The sequence below is a fragment of the Cricetulus griseus genome, chromosome 5 (assembly GCF_003668045.3).
Source record: "Cricetulus griseus strain 17A/GY chromosome 5, alternate assembly CriGri-PICRH-1.0, whole genome shotgun sequence".
In the NCBI taxonomy this organism is placed as follows: Eukaryota; Metazoa; Chordata; class Mammalia; order Rodentia; family Cricetidae; genus Cricetulus; species Cricetulus griseus.
In genome coordinates, this window is record NC_048598.1 from 77,323,420 (window position 1) to 77,337,292 (window position 13,873).

The 13,873-nt window shown below is 38.9% G+C and overlaps 1 protein-coding gene across 1 annotated transcript in view; it reads left to right on the top strand.

The window, feature by feature from the left end:
* The window catches only part of Phlpp1 (PH domain and leucine rich repeat protein phosphatase 1), a 197,280-nt gene that overhangs the window by 107,936 nt on the left and 75,471 nt on the right, over nucleotides 1-13,873 (top strand). The window contains 1 exon segment of the mRNA XM_027417860.2: nucleotides 8,254-8,420. Within this exon segment, the coding sequence (XP_027273661.2) occupies nucleotides 8,254-8,420 (167 nt within the window).

Genomic DNA, 13,873 nt, shown 5'->3' on the forward strand with positions numbered 1-13,873 from the left:
ACAAAACAGGTAGTTTATTTGCAATAGTTGAACTGTTTGAGAAAGTTTGTGTATTTATAAATAAATCAGTCAGAAGTTTAACTGGGAGGTGGTGACTCACACCTTTAATCTCAGCACTCCAGGAGACAGAGGCAGACAGATCCCTGTAAGTTCCTGGCCAGCATGGTCTACAGAGTGAGTTCCAGGGCAGCCAGGGCTGTTAGACGGAGAAACCATGTCTTAAAAAAATTAAATAAATAAAAAGAGTATGAGGTTTGTTTATTTGTCTATTTAGTGGTTTGTTCCCCCTTGACAGAAAATGCTGTCTTTGGGGGAGTGTGGCTGCACCTTTAGAATGTATTCAGAGCATTGTTTACTTGTATTTTGCCAATAAGAAAGTAAGGAAGGGATTCTGAGCTCATATTTGGTCTCTACCCAAGTGAGGGTCTGTTTTTGCTTTTATTGCTATTGAGAACACATTGAGGCTTATGTGCAGGAACTAGGGTGAGGAATAACTGCTTGACCCTTTTAGATGCTGCTGACTCATGAAGTATGGGCAGCGGGTTCACATGTTCAAGTTAGGCTACACAGTGAGCTCACTGGACAATATGCAGCAGCATTGCCCATCACTGCATAGCCATATTGTCAGTGGTGGGGAGGCCATGTCAGTAGCTGCTCTTGTTGGTATGGCATTCCTGGGTCTGTGACCTTTGCTGTGCATGTGTTTTCATGTGTCCTCATGAGGCCAAGAACTACCTACTACCAAGTAGTCTGGTGATGGGTTTATAAAGGGCAAATGATGAACACATATGGAATAGTTCTCTCAGGTTAGCCAGTAGTATGAGGATGCTTCCTCATCCATAGCCACTTGCTTCCATGACAGACAGCTAGGAATGCTCTCCAACCATGTCTCTCTATTCTTTTCCTAGATTGCTATAACGTGCTTGAACCTAAACATTTTGTTTCCAGACTATAGGCCCCTCCTCATAAAGTCATGGTGCCTCCACCCTTTCTGTGCTCTTGCTGCCATAAATCCTCTCTAAATTTTTTCTGTCATCTGTCTATATCTCTGGATTTTCCTATTGCCTTCATTAATTTTATATTTGATTGCTTCTAATAATTTAGAATAGAGGGTAAATTTTCACATGCTATTTGTCATATATGATCCCAATCATTTCACATGTTAAAGAAAAGGAATTTTAAAGTACTAAGGTAGAATTTGCTCCTTCCAAAATTAATAGCTTGACATGCTCTTATTAGGACACAGTGAGACTGTCTCAAAAAAAACAAAAAAAAAAAACAAAAAAAAAAGGACAACACATGCACACAGAAGACCTGTAACTAATTTTATAGGTTTTCAGTATCTATTGTTAACCAAGATTTATAAAGTGGTAATTAGCATCAAGAAATTCAGTGTCACTGTGAAAAGGTCTGGGCCCAATACATTCTTTACAATCTGAGGAAAGAAATGTTTACATGTCATGAAGCAGTGCGAATTAGCAGAAATAATGGTACTGAGGATGAGGCTGACAAAAGTAAAGGTATTAGAATGTCTAATAAAGATTAATAAATGATATTCTGCTCATACCTTCCCAAAGCATTGGTGGGTAGGGGTAGATTAGATGACGTTAAGAATCATTACCAAAATCTAGTGAACTTTCCAGAGACTGCCCTTTTAGCCAGGGGCATAAGCTTGCTAAACCACTAAAGGTTATTCCAGAGCTGTTAATGACTCATGCAGTTCACAGCAGTCTTTTAGTTCCTATGCAGAATTCTTTGTGCTATTTCAGCTGCTTGGCTGAGCCTTTCAGTCAGTTGTTCTGCTTAAATTTGAGCATACTGATGTACAGAAAAAGACTGGATGTGACTTCCCTAAAGTGCAGAGGGCACCAAATGTCACATGAATGTTGCTGTGACCTTGCCTTGCCTGCCAGGATATTGAGAGTTAACAGTGTCACAGAAAGGTGATGAGAGTTGGAAAGCATAGCAGATATAGGTTAAGGCTAGGACAGATTTTCTGGTATAGAAATTCAACTCAGCTGAAAGATTTCTTGGCCTGAGAGTCCCAAGGGTAGGGAAAGATACACTTCAAGAGTGTGCCAAGCAGAGCAGTGTGTTAGAGACTATATGAATGTCTGTTAAGTAAAGTAAATGTTATTGTTCTTGCTTTTTTAACCCCATAACAGTTTGGAGGAAATATTTGAGGGCTAAATACACTTTCTCATCATATATGTTTATAAGACATTTGGAAAAGATGACAATCCAAATAAGTGGTTAGAATTCATATTTATATTAATATATATTGTAGGCTTTGTTCATTCTTACTCTAATCAGCCGATCTCCTCCCCCTTCTTGTGTGTGTGTGTGTGTGTGTGTGTGTGTGTGTGCGCGCGCGCGCACGCGTGGGCATGTGCGTGTGCGTGTGCGTGTGCGTGTGCGTGTGCGTGTGCGTGTGTGTGTGTGTGTGTGTGTGTGTGTGTGTGTGTGTTAATAGACATACAGGATTCTCTGGAGCTAGAGTTCCAGGTGGCTCTGAGTTGTCATATATGGGTGCAGAAATTGAACTTGGGTCCCCTGTAGGAAGAGCAAAGGCGCTTAACCAGTGAGCCATCTCTCTAGTCCTGATCTTAATTTTTTTTTGTTAATATGGATTAGAAATAATCTCCTAAACCATAGTTATCTTGAATTGATCTAAAATTTAAATCTATTCACATAGAGATTTCCCAAGACACATTATTTGTGCATCAACTGCAGTGATGGGGTTATGGATGAGGGGAAGTAATTGATCCTATGGAGTCTTTCTTGAGCTTTAAAAATGAGAAGTGTGTTATTGATGTTGATCGGATGTTGATCGGTAGGTCATCCACTGATGGTAGGTGATCTGTCTGATGGACAGATAGATGAAGTGACTGTGCAAAGCCACATAACTAGAAAACAGTTAGGTCATTTTGCACACATTGGTCTTGAGCCCTAGTGTTATGACTTGGAGTCTGCTGGTGTAATAGAAGTACTGTGACTTCTGTCAATGGGAGCTTTACATTTCAGTTGTGAGATCCTTGAGAAGTCTTCTACATAATGAGGAGTTTAGTCATTTTCCATATAGGCTAGTTTCTTTCACATCCCAGATTTTTATAACTTTGTTTTGCACTTTTTCTACAGACTTTCTAAGGTTTGATTCAATGTTCCTCGGTTACTCACTGGGGAATCACTATTGCTCAGTGAACAAGTGGTTTGGTGTTGGAGAGGGCAGAACTGTGATGTCAAGGAATGAAATGATGGTCTGATTGGACTTCTCCCTCTTTGTGGGATCTGTTTTCTTCACAGATGGTCTCTCATCTGGAGGAGCATGCATGGCCATGCTTTTTCTTCACATCTAAGCTGAAATTCCTTCTAGGACTGCTTTTCTGGGTTCTAGGCATGCTACCATTTTCGTGGGAGTTAGAAAAATGTTCCTCCTCCCACGCTGGTTTCCCGGTGATTTTGAACAGTGATCTTTGCCTTGACATAATGGATAAGGTTAAAAGTGCAGGCTGTAGTTCACACTATGAGGCCTGGAGCTCAATTTGACCCAGTTTAACCTTGAACTTTAAAACAGGGATTGAGACTTCACTATATTTTGTTGAAGATTAAAGTCAGTATTGTATCTTCAGCTCTCATAGGAGTAATTGTCTTAAGGCCAGCACTTCCTTTCCGTAATAGTAAGTTACAACTACTGGGAAAGGACACTGGGTAATGAGGCTGTTTGCTCTGAGTTGTACTCAGGCTGCTTTCTTACTAACAGTCTCTGTGTGTTGTGTGCAGATTTGGGGAAGGATCTGAGTTTAGTAGCAGCTGTGTAGGTAGGCCACAGCTTTTTCCAATGCCCAGCTTTTCTTGTTTGGGTATCAGGCAGACCTTCTGGTAAGAGTGCTTTTATCTTTTGGATAAGATGTACCTTGCTTGGTCTGGGTTGATGTACTGACTTTTTTGTTTTGGTTCCAGGATGTGGGTCTGGTCAAAGGAGAACCTTGTGGTAGCCTTTGTGGTCTCCTTGGCTGCTCACTGCCCCATGGCTGTTACACGCTGGATTCATGATCTTACTATAGATGTTCCTGTTTCCACTGTGGTTCCCATGAGACCATGCTGTCTGATTTTCATCCTGTTAATGTGCCTACTTCCCCCTGCTTCCAGCAGGAACAGTTTGTAGTCCAGAATGAGGGCTGAAGCAAGGACAATTTGACGTTTAATCATTTTCTCTTCATCCAAAGGGAGTAGTGTTTGGCTTCTGTTAAAATAGAACTTGTTTCCTTCAAAACTTCAAGGGAACAGTATAATAGATAGGCCAGAGGCAAACTGGTAAAGATGGTGGAAGGGATTGTGAGGTGGCCATTAACCCTCCTTTCTGCACAGCATCCTGAGGGTCATAGAGAACACTCAGTATGGTTGCTTCAGTGAACAAGATAAAGCAGCCATTGACTTTACAAGCATACAGCCTAGAGACATAGTAACCCAGGAAGCTATGTAAGTATGTTGGTGATCATGTCACACTTTTCTGAACTGTTTGAAGTTTTCTATTTTGCTCACATTAAAAGCCAGAGTTCTTACATTGGTCTAAAATATTCTATAAGATCTGTTGGTGGCCACACCTCTTTGTGGTCTGAACTTAGTCATTGACTCTCCCTATGTTGGCGTGCTGAGAAACACCCCTCTTTTGGCTTCTTCCTCTGACTGTGATGTTCTTCTACACATTCTTCCTATTGCCTTCTTACTGTCTGCATGCCCTTTGCAGTAAGGCTTGTTACCCTGCCCACGGTCAGAGGTGCTGAGGATCCAACATAGGGCTTTCTGTATGCTGGGCATGTACTACAACACCAAGGTCCCATCCTTTTCCTTTTTGATTTTAAGATAAGATGCTAAGTTGTTTAAGGTGTCCTTGAACTCACTCTGTATCCTAGACAGGCTTATAGCTGCTGATTTTCCTGCAACTATAGGGCTTCACCACCAGGCCTGGGTACCAACTTTTATCATATTTGTAAGGTAAGTTCAGTGAGAGTCAGGAATCTTCATTTTGCTTGCTTAAATTATATCAAGTAGCATTCAGTAAAAACAAGTGAATGAAAATTACTTTGGAAAAATTAAAGGATTGTGTTAATTTCTTGTGGCCATTGCAAAATTAACAAAGCTCAGGTGGCAGAGAACAACAGAGAAGTATTATCTCTCAGTTTTGGAAGTCAGAAGTTCAAACTCAAGGTGTCACCAGGCCCTTGCTTAGGGGGAAAACCATTCTTCGCCTTTTCTAGCTTCTAGTAGCTCTACATGTTGTATAGCTTTTAGCCATCCCACTGTAGTTATTTTGTGATCATATGGCATTTCTTGTGTATCTTAGAACCCTAACCACATCTGTCACAGGATGTGTGTGTTTGTATTTAGGACCCATTTGCATAATGCAGGGCAAAGATCTGTAACCACATCTTTTTGGCAATATCTACTACTTTTGAATGGATGTATGTATTTTGAAGGTCCAGCATTTGCCCATTATAAAGGGTTATGGGTGTAATTTAGCAGAGGAGGAAGAAATGCCCAGGTACACATGACGTAGTACAACACTAATAGAAGGAAGCCACAGGCTGCTCTTTTTCTCATTTCTACCATTTTTTAAATTGTATTTTGTTTTAATTTTTTTTCTTCAAATGAAATGTACATATGTTCTCAGACACACAAGGAAGAGTACAAAAGGCAGGATGATGTTTTCTTGGCTGCTGTTACAGCTCAGTTGTAGAGTCCTTACCTAACATGTGTGAAGCCCTAGGTTTGCTTCTATGTGTGTCTGTCTGTCTGTCTGTCATCTGTCTGTCTGTCTGTCTATGTGTCTATCTGGTTTCCATGTACTGACCTTCCCAGTTGTTAACACACTAATAGTTGTCTTGTGTCTTCTGTTGTCCCTCTTACAAGGAAACAGTTTAGACCAACTTAAAAATCCTCTCTTCCGTTTCCCTTTCCTATGAACAATCACTATTACTGGTTGGGTATTATGTCCAGTCATTATTAGATGTGCCATTATGCATGTGTAATATGTGGAATTGTATGTATGTATGTTAAAATGTTTTCAAGACTAGTATTATATTATATGTAGAATAGTATTATTAGCTTTTAACTTTTTCAACTCAGTGAAGTTTTACTGTTGTTCCTTGAGGCAACATCTGGCATCCGATTAGCCATGACAGCAGCTACTAGATCAGTCTGTAGTGTCAACACTTGGAACACAAAACAACTGCTCTAACCTGCAGTGCTTATCGTCTTTGTACCCAGAGGGCCAGAATACTTCACAATTCTTTCATTTTTTTAAAATCAAGGTTTTTTTTTTTAATTCAAGTTTTATAGGGAGGAAAAAAGTGGAAATTATCGATAGATTTCCACTTGAGTTTCAATTTGGGTTTAAGCACCACATCCCCTAGGAAGGCTTTCCTGACCCTCAGATTATATTCTGAGCTTTTGTACTTCCTATTATTGTAATGATTATCATTAATTGCCTTTCTGTTTTGGTTTCTACACATTCAGGACTGAGAATGTCTTGTTTAATTGTTGGACCTCAGGATACACACTATCTGATTTACTATTAGCGCTCACACTTAGTTTTGAATGGGTGGTTCTACTACTCTGAACTTCAGCTCCATTTCCTACCCACAGCTTCTTGTTTGGTTCTCATGAGAAGGAACTCTTTGTGGCTCTGGCTTTATACACATTGAAGTCTGTTGCCCCCACTCCCTCAGGCCCCAAGCCTTTTGGTTTACATCAGGAACTTGACCCTCTCTGGAATTTTCTTTCTTAATTGTGCAAATTCAAGGAAATCTGGGATTGCTAAGATGTCAACACAGACTTCTCTTGGATCATTTGCGATGGGTCTATCTGAGCCTTTGTGCACCAGCACCCTTCTGCTTTCATGTTATACCATAATTTGTCTTTAATTTCAAACATGATGCTAGCAGAGTAGTTCAAACTATTTACTTCTGAATAGCTTTTTAGTACGAGGAAAATTTCAGTACTAGTGAATATAAAATATGAGTAATTCTACTTTGTAGCAACAGCAATAAAGGTGATAGCATTGTTTACTAATGCTTTTTGTGGGCTATAAAGATAGAACTAGATGCCTTGTTTTTACCTGCTGCACAGACATGAAAACTGAGGTTACCACATTATACCTCTACACAGACATGAAAACTGAGGCTCAGGTATCAGTGATCTGTCAGTTCATCTTAGCTCAGCAATTAGGTGGTGCTGCTTGGAGAGGAATCTGTACACTTTGGGCCCAGAGCCACATTCCCAGGACTACGTTCTGTTTTCCTTCCGGGTTAGCAAAAAGAAACCTAGAATTTGGTAACAGAAAGTACATCAAGTTGATCACAGATAAAGTATTTCTGAAAAGCTATGATGATGACAGAGGTTGAGTTAGGCAATGACTTAGAACTATGTTGTTACAGCATCTGCCACCAGATAGAGCTGAAGTGGGCTGAATCTGAATGCTTTTATTATAAATTGATGTTGTGCTTCCTGAAGTACTGGGAAGAACACTTGAGAAGTCCAGCTACCCAGTATATGTTCTATCCCTGTCATGCATGTTGGTTTGTAGTCCTGGGATTCTGGCCTTGGTAGGAAGACACTGAATATCTAGGTAATAGTTTAGATATAATTCTTGTTTTGTGAAAAGCATATACATGAGGCAAGGCACACAGAATTTATAATTATCTTACTGGACTTTGTGGTGATGGAATCTGATACAAAAGGGTACTGCAACGAGAACAAAGCCATTGCTCTCCTTGATCTGCCCTCTTTTAAAACATTGCACACAGTTACCTTTCTTCCTGTCTAGCCCCGATTGTGCATTTCCTCCAAATTTGTCTGTTAGTTTGTTTAGAATCCTATTACTTGGTATTTTCAGGAATGAAACCACTTGTACCAGTGACTAGTGACATTTCTAAACGTACTGAGATAACATGATCCTTGGAGCCACCCCTGTGCTGGTTACTGTAAGCATGCTCCAGTGTGTGTGTGTGTGTGTGTGTGTGTGTGTGTGTGTGTGTGTGTGTGTGTGTGTGTGTTGTTGTTGTTGTTGTTGTTGTTGTTTTTAACAGGATCAGGCTGTATTTTGTGCTAAGTGTATTTACTTCATCTGTTTGTATTTGGACAAGAAGTGCTACTTTCATGGTGATCTTAGGTTCCCAAAAGGGAACATCTTTATTCTATTGATAGACAGTAGTCACAGGAAAAATGAATTAAATTTATTATTTTTCTCTCTAGGTTGCATCCCAACGCATAAGCTCAGTAGACCTCTCCTGTTGTAGCCTTGAACATCTGCCTGCCAACCTCTTCTACAGCCAAGATCTTACTCATCTCAATTTAAAACAAAACTTCCTAAGGCAAAACCCCACCCTTCCAGCTGCCAGAGGACTTGGTGAACTGCAAAGGTGAGCTTGCAGAAGTGCTAGAATCCTGGGAAGGGCTGGGAAACCCAGGCCAGTAAAAGACCAACCTAGTCAAGGATTTATCTCTTGACTATTCTGACAGGTATATTTTCCCCCTCTAATAGGCAAGATAACATGACTTTATTTTATAGTGAGGCAATATCAGTTATCACTCTGAAATTTTCCCTAAGGCATCCTGCCTTTAAAATTATGAATTGTAGTTATTCATTGGGTAGATTTACACAAGAGCTGTTCTTTTTAAACAAACTTCACTCCCTGGAATATCTGCAAGTAGACTGTGGAAAGGTAATGGTATTTAGTGTGTTTCTTCTAACTTCCAGTGTCTGTAAAGGATACTTTTTCTGTTTTGAAATTCATGTGTCAGTTTTCTTTTTTTACCCCATAAAAGGACTTATCTTAGAAATATAAGAACCAAGGTTTAAATCCAAAACACTATAACATCTGGGTATCAGTGTATTGGATTTGAGTCATGTGTGTCAGCAGGAGAAACTGTCCCATTATGACCAGAAGTATCTCTAAAAGAGAGCTGAGAATTTGCCATATTCCTTTCTATCCTGTCTGGAGTAATGACCAAGGGGATATATCTGTGTTCAAGGAGCAGTCGGGTTTATATCTTCTTAAGTGGCTGATATGGTTAGAGAGAAAGCTATGCTAATCAGTCACTGTGATTATATATTTATGTTTTTAACACCCAGAAAGGAAAATCCAAACAAATTTATTGTAAACTTTGTACATGTAGTTGCAAACTAAGAGAGCATTTTTTAAAAATTAACATTTTAAAGCTAGCACACAGATTAATAGACTTCATTATGCCATTTCCATGCATTTGTATCACTGTAATTTGTTCTAATTTTCCCTCCTCTGCATCTCATCATACCCCCTAATCCCTAGGAGAGTATTTTAATTGTTCTTTCAAAAAATTGTGAATATTCTTTGATACCATTCCTAAATTTGACAAGTTGTATCTTAGTATAGAAAGGGGCATTAGGATTCATCTTAACTAAGCCCATTTGAGGGATGAGGCCTATGGATATCAGGGCAAATTCCGGTTAGTAACAATCTGAGAAGGAAATTAGGTGCTGGCATTAGAGAATGACTTGAAGGATTTTCAGTTATATATGCAATATTTACTTTAAGAAAAAAACAATATAGAGGTAGATATGGCCAAAAATGTTAGCATTTGACAAATGGAATAAGTACCTGGATGACATTATTTTCTCTGTTCTACTTAAGTGTTCCATAGTAGTCCAAAATTAAAGCCCATATAAGATGAGTTTTTTGTCACAAGAATATTCACAAAAGAGACATCTGTGAAATGAGTGACTATCCAGATGGCCCCCAGTTCAGTGAAATCCAGGCCCCACCTTGCCTTGTTTCTTTCAGAGACACCTGGTTGCCATCCCTCCTGAGCTGTAATTTTTGAACTCTCCATATTCACTTCACCTGTCCAGCTTCCCTGAACACACACTTCCCTCACTGCCTTCTACCTGCCCTGTCAGCTGCACCTGGGGCTGGAATTGTGTGCAGAATGTTGCTGTTGTTTTCCACTGTGGTTAGCCGATTTCCTGTATAAAACAAAATGAAATGTATAAAAACATTTTTGTGCTTTAAAAAGTGTATACTCATTTCTCATTAAAATAATGCTGTATGTAGGATTTTAAAAATTCTACTAAACAAGGTTTGTAACAGATAGTTCCCTGGATTTCCAGTACACTGTTGCACCTAAGACCTACTTTTGAGCGAGCCACTTTTGTGCCATTTGGATCTATTGTTTTCTCTAATCTCCCCAAATACTATACACACACTGCCATGGTGGACATTCTGTGCTGGGTTTCTGCCATAAGAAGGTAAGGCTTTCGTTCTTCTGTTGTAGCACACCCTTCCTGCCTCATACTTCCTGCACAGCTCTTTCCCCATCCTCTTGATATACTAGTCTCAAGTTTTGATCCACTTGGCATTCACTGTTACCCTGTTAGCGTGGAACTGTTGTTCCCACCTCAGGAACTTAAGTTCTGGGAGTACATTTCTGGTGCTGGCTTATTAGCTGCCTCTCCTTTTCATTTATATTCTTTCCTTCTTCTTTGCTCATGTAGGCTTCTTGACAGAACATAGCATTCTTCCTAACACCTATTACTTGGAGACTGCTCCCTTTCTGTGGCCAGTGTAGGTATTTGCTCTTTTTGCCTGTTACTTAGCAAAGACAGTGAGTACATCTTTTTCCCAGGGTGTGTCAGTATTACTTGAGAGGATCCTTTGGCTTCTGTCCGAGTGATGCATACCAAGATTGAGAGAGCTGAGTGGGGAAGAGAACCAGAATCTCAAAGTTAAACATGTGGATTTTTTTCTAGTCCTCATGTTTGCAAGACAACATGTTTTGCTGTGCCTGTATCTGTGGACCAGTAATTCTCTGGTTTAGTTTTCTTTGGGCATAAACTCTCTGGCAGAGAACATGGCATCTAAACGTCTCCTTACATAATCTTTTGACACTTTTTTTTATAGATGCATAACAAAAATACAGGACAGGCATAGACAGGCATATGCATCCTGGTGGGTACCTACCAGATACACACATCCATGTAACTACTGCCCATATTGAGAAATATATTGTTATCAGCACACAGCAACCCTTTCTCTGCCCCCTCTTTAAGGATGACGATCTCTGTCCTGGCTTCTGACCCTGACTCAGTCTTACCTGTTTATATACTTGATATAAATGGATCATATGTGAGTGTATCCAGTTTCTTTCATATGTTACTCTTTGGAAAAAGCAAAACATAATATTTATCTTAGCAGTCCAGACTGGCCAACTCAAATGACCTGGTTTATGATGGAAGGTTAGCACATTTCACATTTTAAAAGTGCTATTTTGCTCTCTGTTGCTTTAAGGCTGAGCAGGTGTGACTAAGAGGCTTGGTCTGTGAGGTCAGTGATGCTGGACTGCCATTATGTTGCCCTTAAGAAAACAGAGTAGGCTTCAAACTAATCCTACTTAAATATCTTACTGTGCAGTACTTGTGACATCTATTAACTCAAATTTGTTTTAAAAGTAATAATAAGCACTCCCACACACTTATAGACATATACATTAATGCCAGGAATTAAAGCTATAATATATATTTAGGAAAGTCATATTTACAATCAAGAAATCACTAATGTACATTTTTAAGTTATAGTTTTAGTAAGCTTATTCTTTGAGGACATACATGCTTTTTAAAAACAGACAATTTCATTTTATGTGTATGAGTTTTTTTGTTACATGTATGTATGTGTACCAAGTGCATTTCTGGTGCATGCCTGTTGCTTAAGGAGGTCAGTAGAGGGCTTTGGGTCCCTTAGAACTGGAGGTAGAGATGGTTGTGAGCCATCATGTGAGTTCTGGATATTGAACCTGGATCCTCTGTAAGACCAAAAGGCGCTCTTAACTTAGAATCTTACCAGTGCCTCTTTGACAATTGAATACATATAGTGGATATAGAATTTAATACAGTATATATTACACATATTTATTTATTTATTGCACACTTCAGCTTCTACTACCATTAGCACTCCCTTTTCTCTACAACTCCTTTTCATACATTCATATCTCCCTGCAAGTCTCAGGTTGGGTAGTATAAATGTCCTGTTTAGACTGAGTACTTTCACTTGTTCTCAGCACCTAGAGCATCCATGACTGTCCACATTCACCCAGTAATTTACACTTTTAATGCTGTTTTGAGATGCCATATATTCAATTTCCAATTTTATTTGTGTATGTGTAAGAAATTTATGATAATAAATGTCTTGTGCATATTTCACTGGAACCATATTTGAGAAGTAACAAAAATAATTTATTTTTATATTTTAACTAAGTCTTAAGGAATAGGTTCTAATATTAAGACAAATTCTGATACCAGTATTTTAGGAAGAAATATTATATATAGTAAAACAGATAATTTTATGTACAGTAAAACAGTTCTCTTTAAAGTGCAGTGTACCTTAAATTTTCATCTAAATATAAATATCCACCTTAAATAAATGATCAATTTCAAAGAACATGTAAATTGGTATTTGCACCAGCATTCTGAGTCCGGGAAGTGACACACACAGGTCGGCAGTTGCAGAGGGAACATACTGTTCTTGGGTCTACAATTGAAAAGATTGCTCTTGGGTCTCCCACCAAAAACACTGTTCTTGGGTCTCCCACTGAAAACACCGTCCTTGGGTCTCCCTCTGAAAACACTGTTCTTGGCTCTCCTACTGCTTATTTTTATCTTTATTGGCACTGGAACTTTTCAACTTCATGTCCAGAATTTAGAGAGGAAAGTTTCAGTAATTTTTGGTGGTTTTAATAGTTTCTTTCCTGATTCTATGCCACCAACAACTACCCTGTGTTATTTACATCTTTCTTTTTTATTAGTAGACAGTTCTTCACATAGGCCCAACTACATCTCTATTTAGGTGAACCAAGTAGTCTTAATAAAAGTCATTGCTGTTTGCAATAGATAATTATTTTTAATTAATATTTTTGTAGAGTCACTCAGGAGAACAACTTTTGCTGGTTTATATTCAAGGACTAAGTTTTCCCTTATATTTTAAATTTACTGGTTCTAATGTGGTAGCTAATTATATGAGCTTACTTGCACTGGGCTATATTGATGTTTAGATATTTTACCAAACTCACCGCTAATAATTCTTTAATTTGCCATTTATTGAAATGTCATGGGTAGGATCATTGAAGGATCTACACTTTGAGTATAAGGGAGTCAAAACTTTTTGCGTGTCTTGTAAGGGTTTCTACCTGATTACAAGAGAAAAACATTCATATTGTTACACACACATGAGAGTCTCAACAGCAAAGTGAAGACCTGGAGAAGAGCAAGCCTCAGTGCTTCTGTACTAGATTGAGCAAAGGGAGTCAGTTGTGAAAAAGAGTAGGGCCCCAGAAAAGATGGCTATTACTTTAACAAGGTCTGTTTGTAGAGCTCCCTCTCAGCCTCCATTCCAATCTCAGTGCTAAAAATGTTTCCTCCCTTCTGGTCTGCGGAGGGCATCCTCCACTACCACCATCTCTCTTGCTTTCAGGAGAATTGAGGGAACCAGAGGGCATCTTTATTACCATTACCTACTGTTTTTCTTTAGTTTAAAACAATCCTTATGACACAGCAGATTTAGGGGGTAGCATCTTCTGTCATCCTTCTTAATGGGATGGCAAACAGTTCTTTATCATGATACGCGCAGCCTTAGGAAAACAGTGTGGACAGTGTACACAGTAACAATGTGTGTGCTCCATTTCTCCTTGCTTTGTCCATAGTACTTGGAATGTTTATAACAAGTTAAATTTCTTTATCCAAGACCATATCACTGTATTAATCATTGCATTTAATAGCCTGTATTTTAGGAAATTCTTAACAAACTTATGATTACATTTAAATTACTTAATCCTGTATATGGAAAAT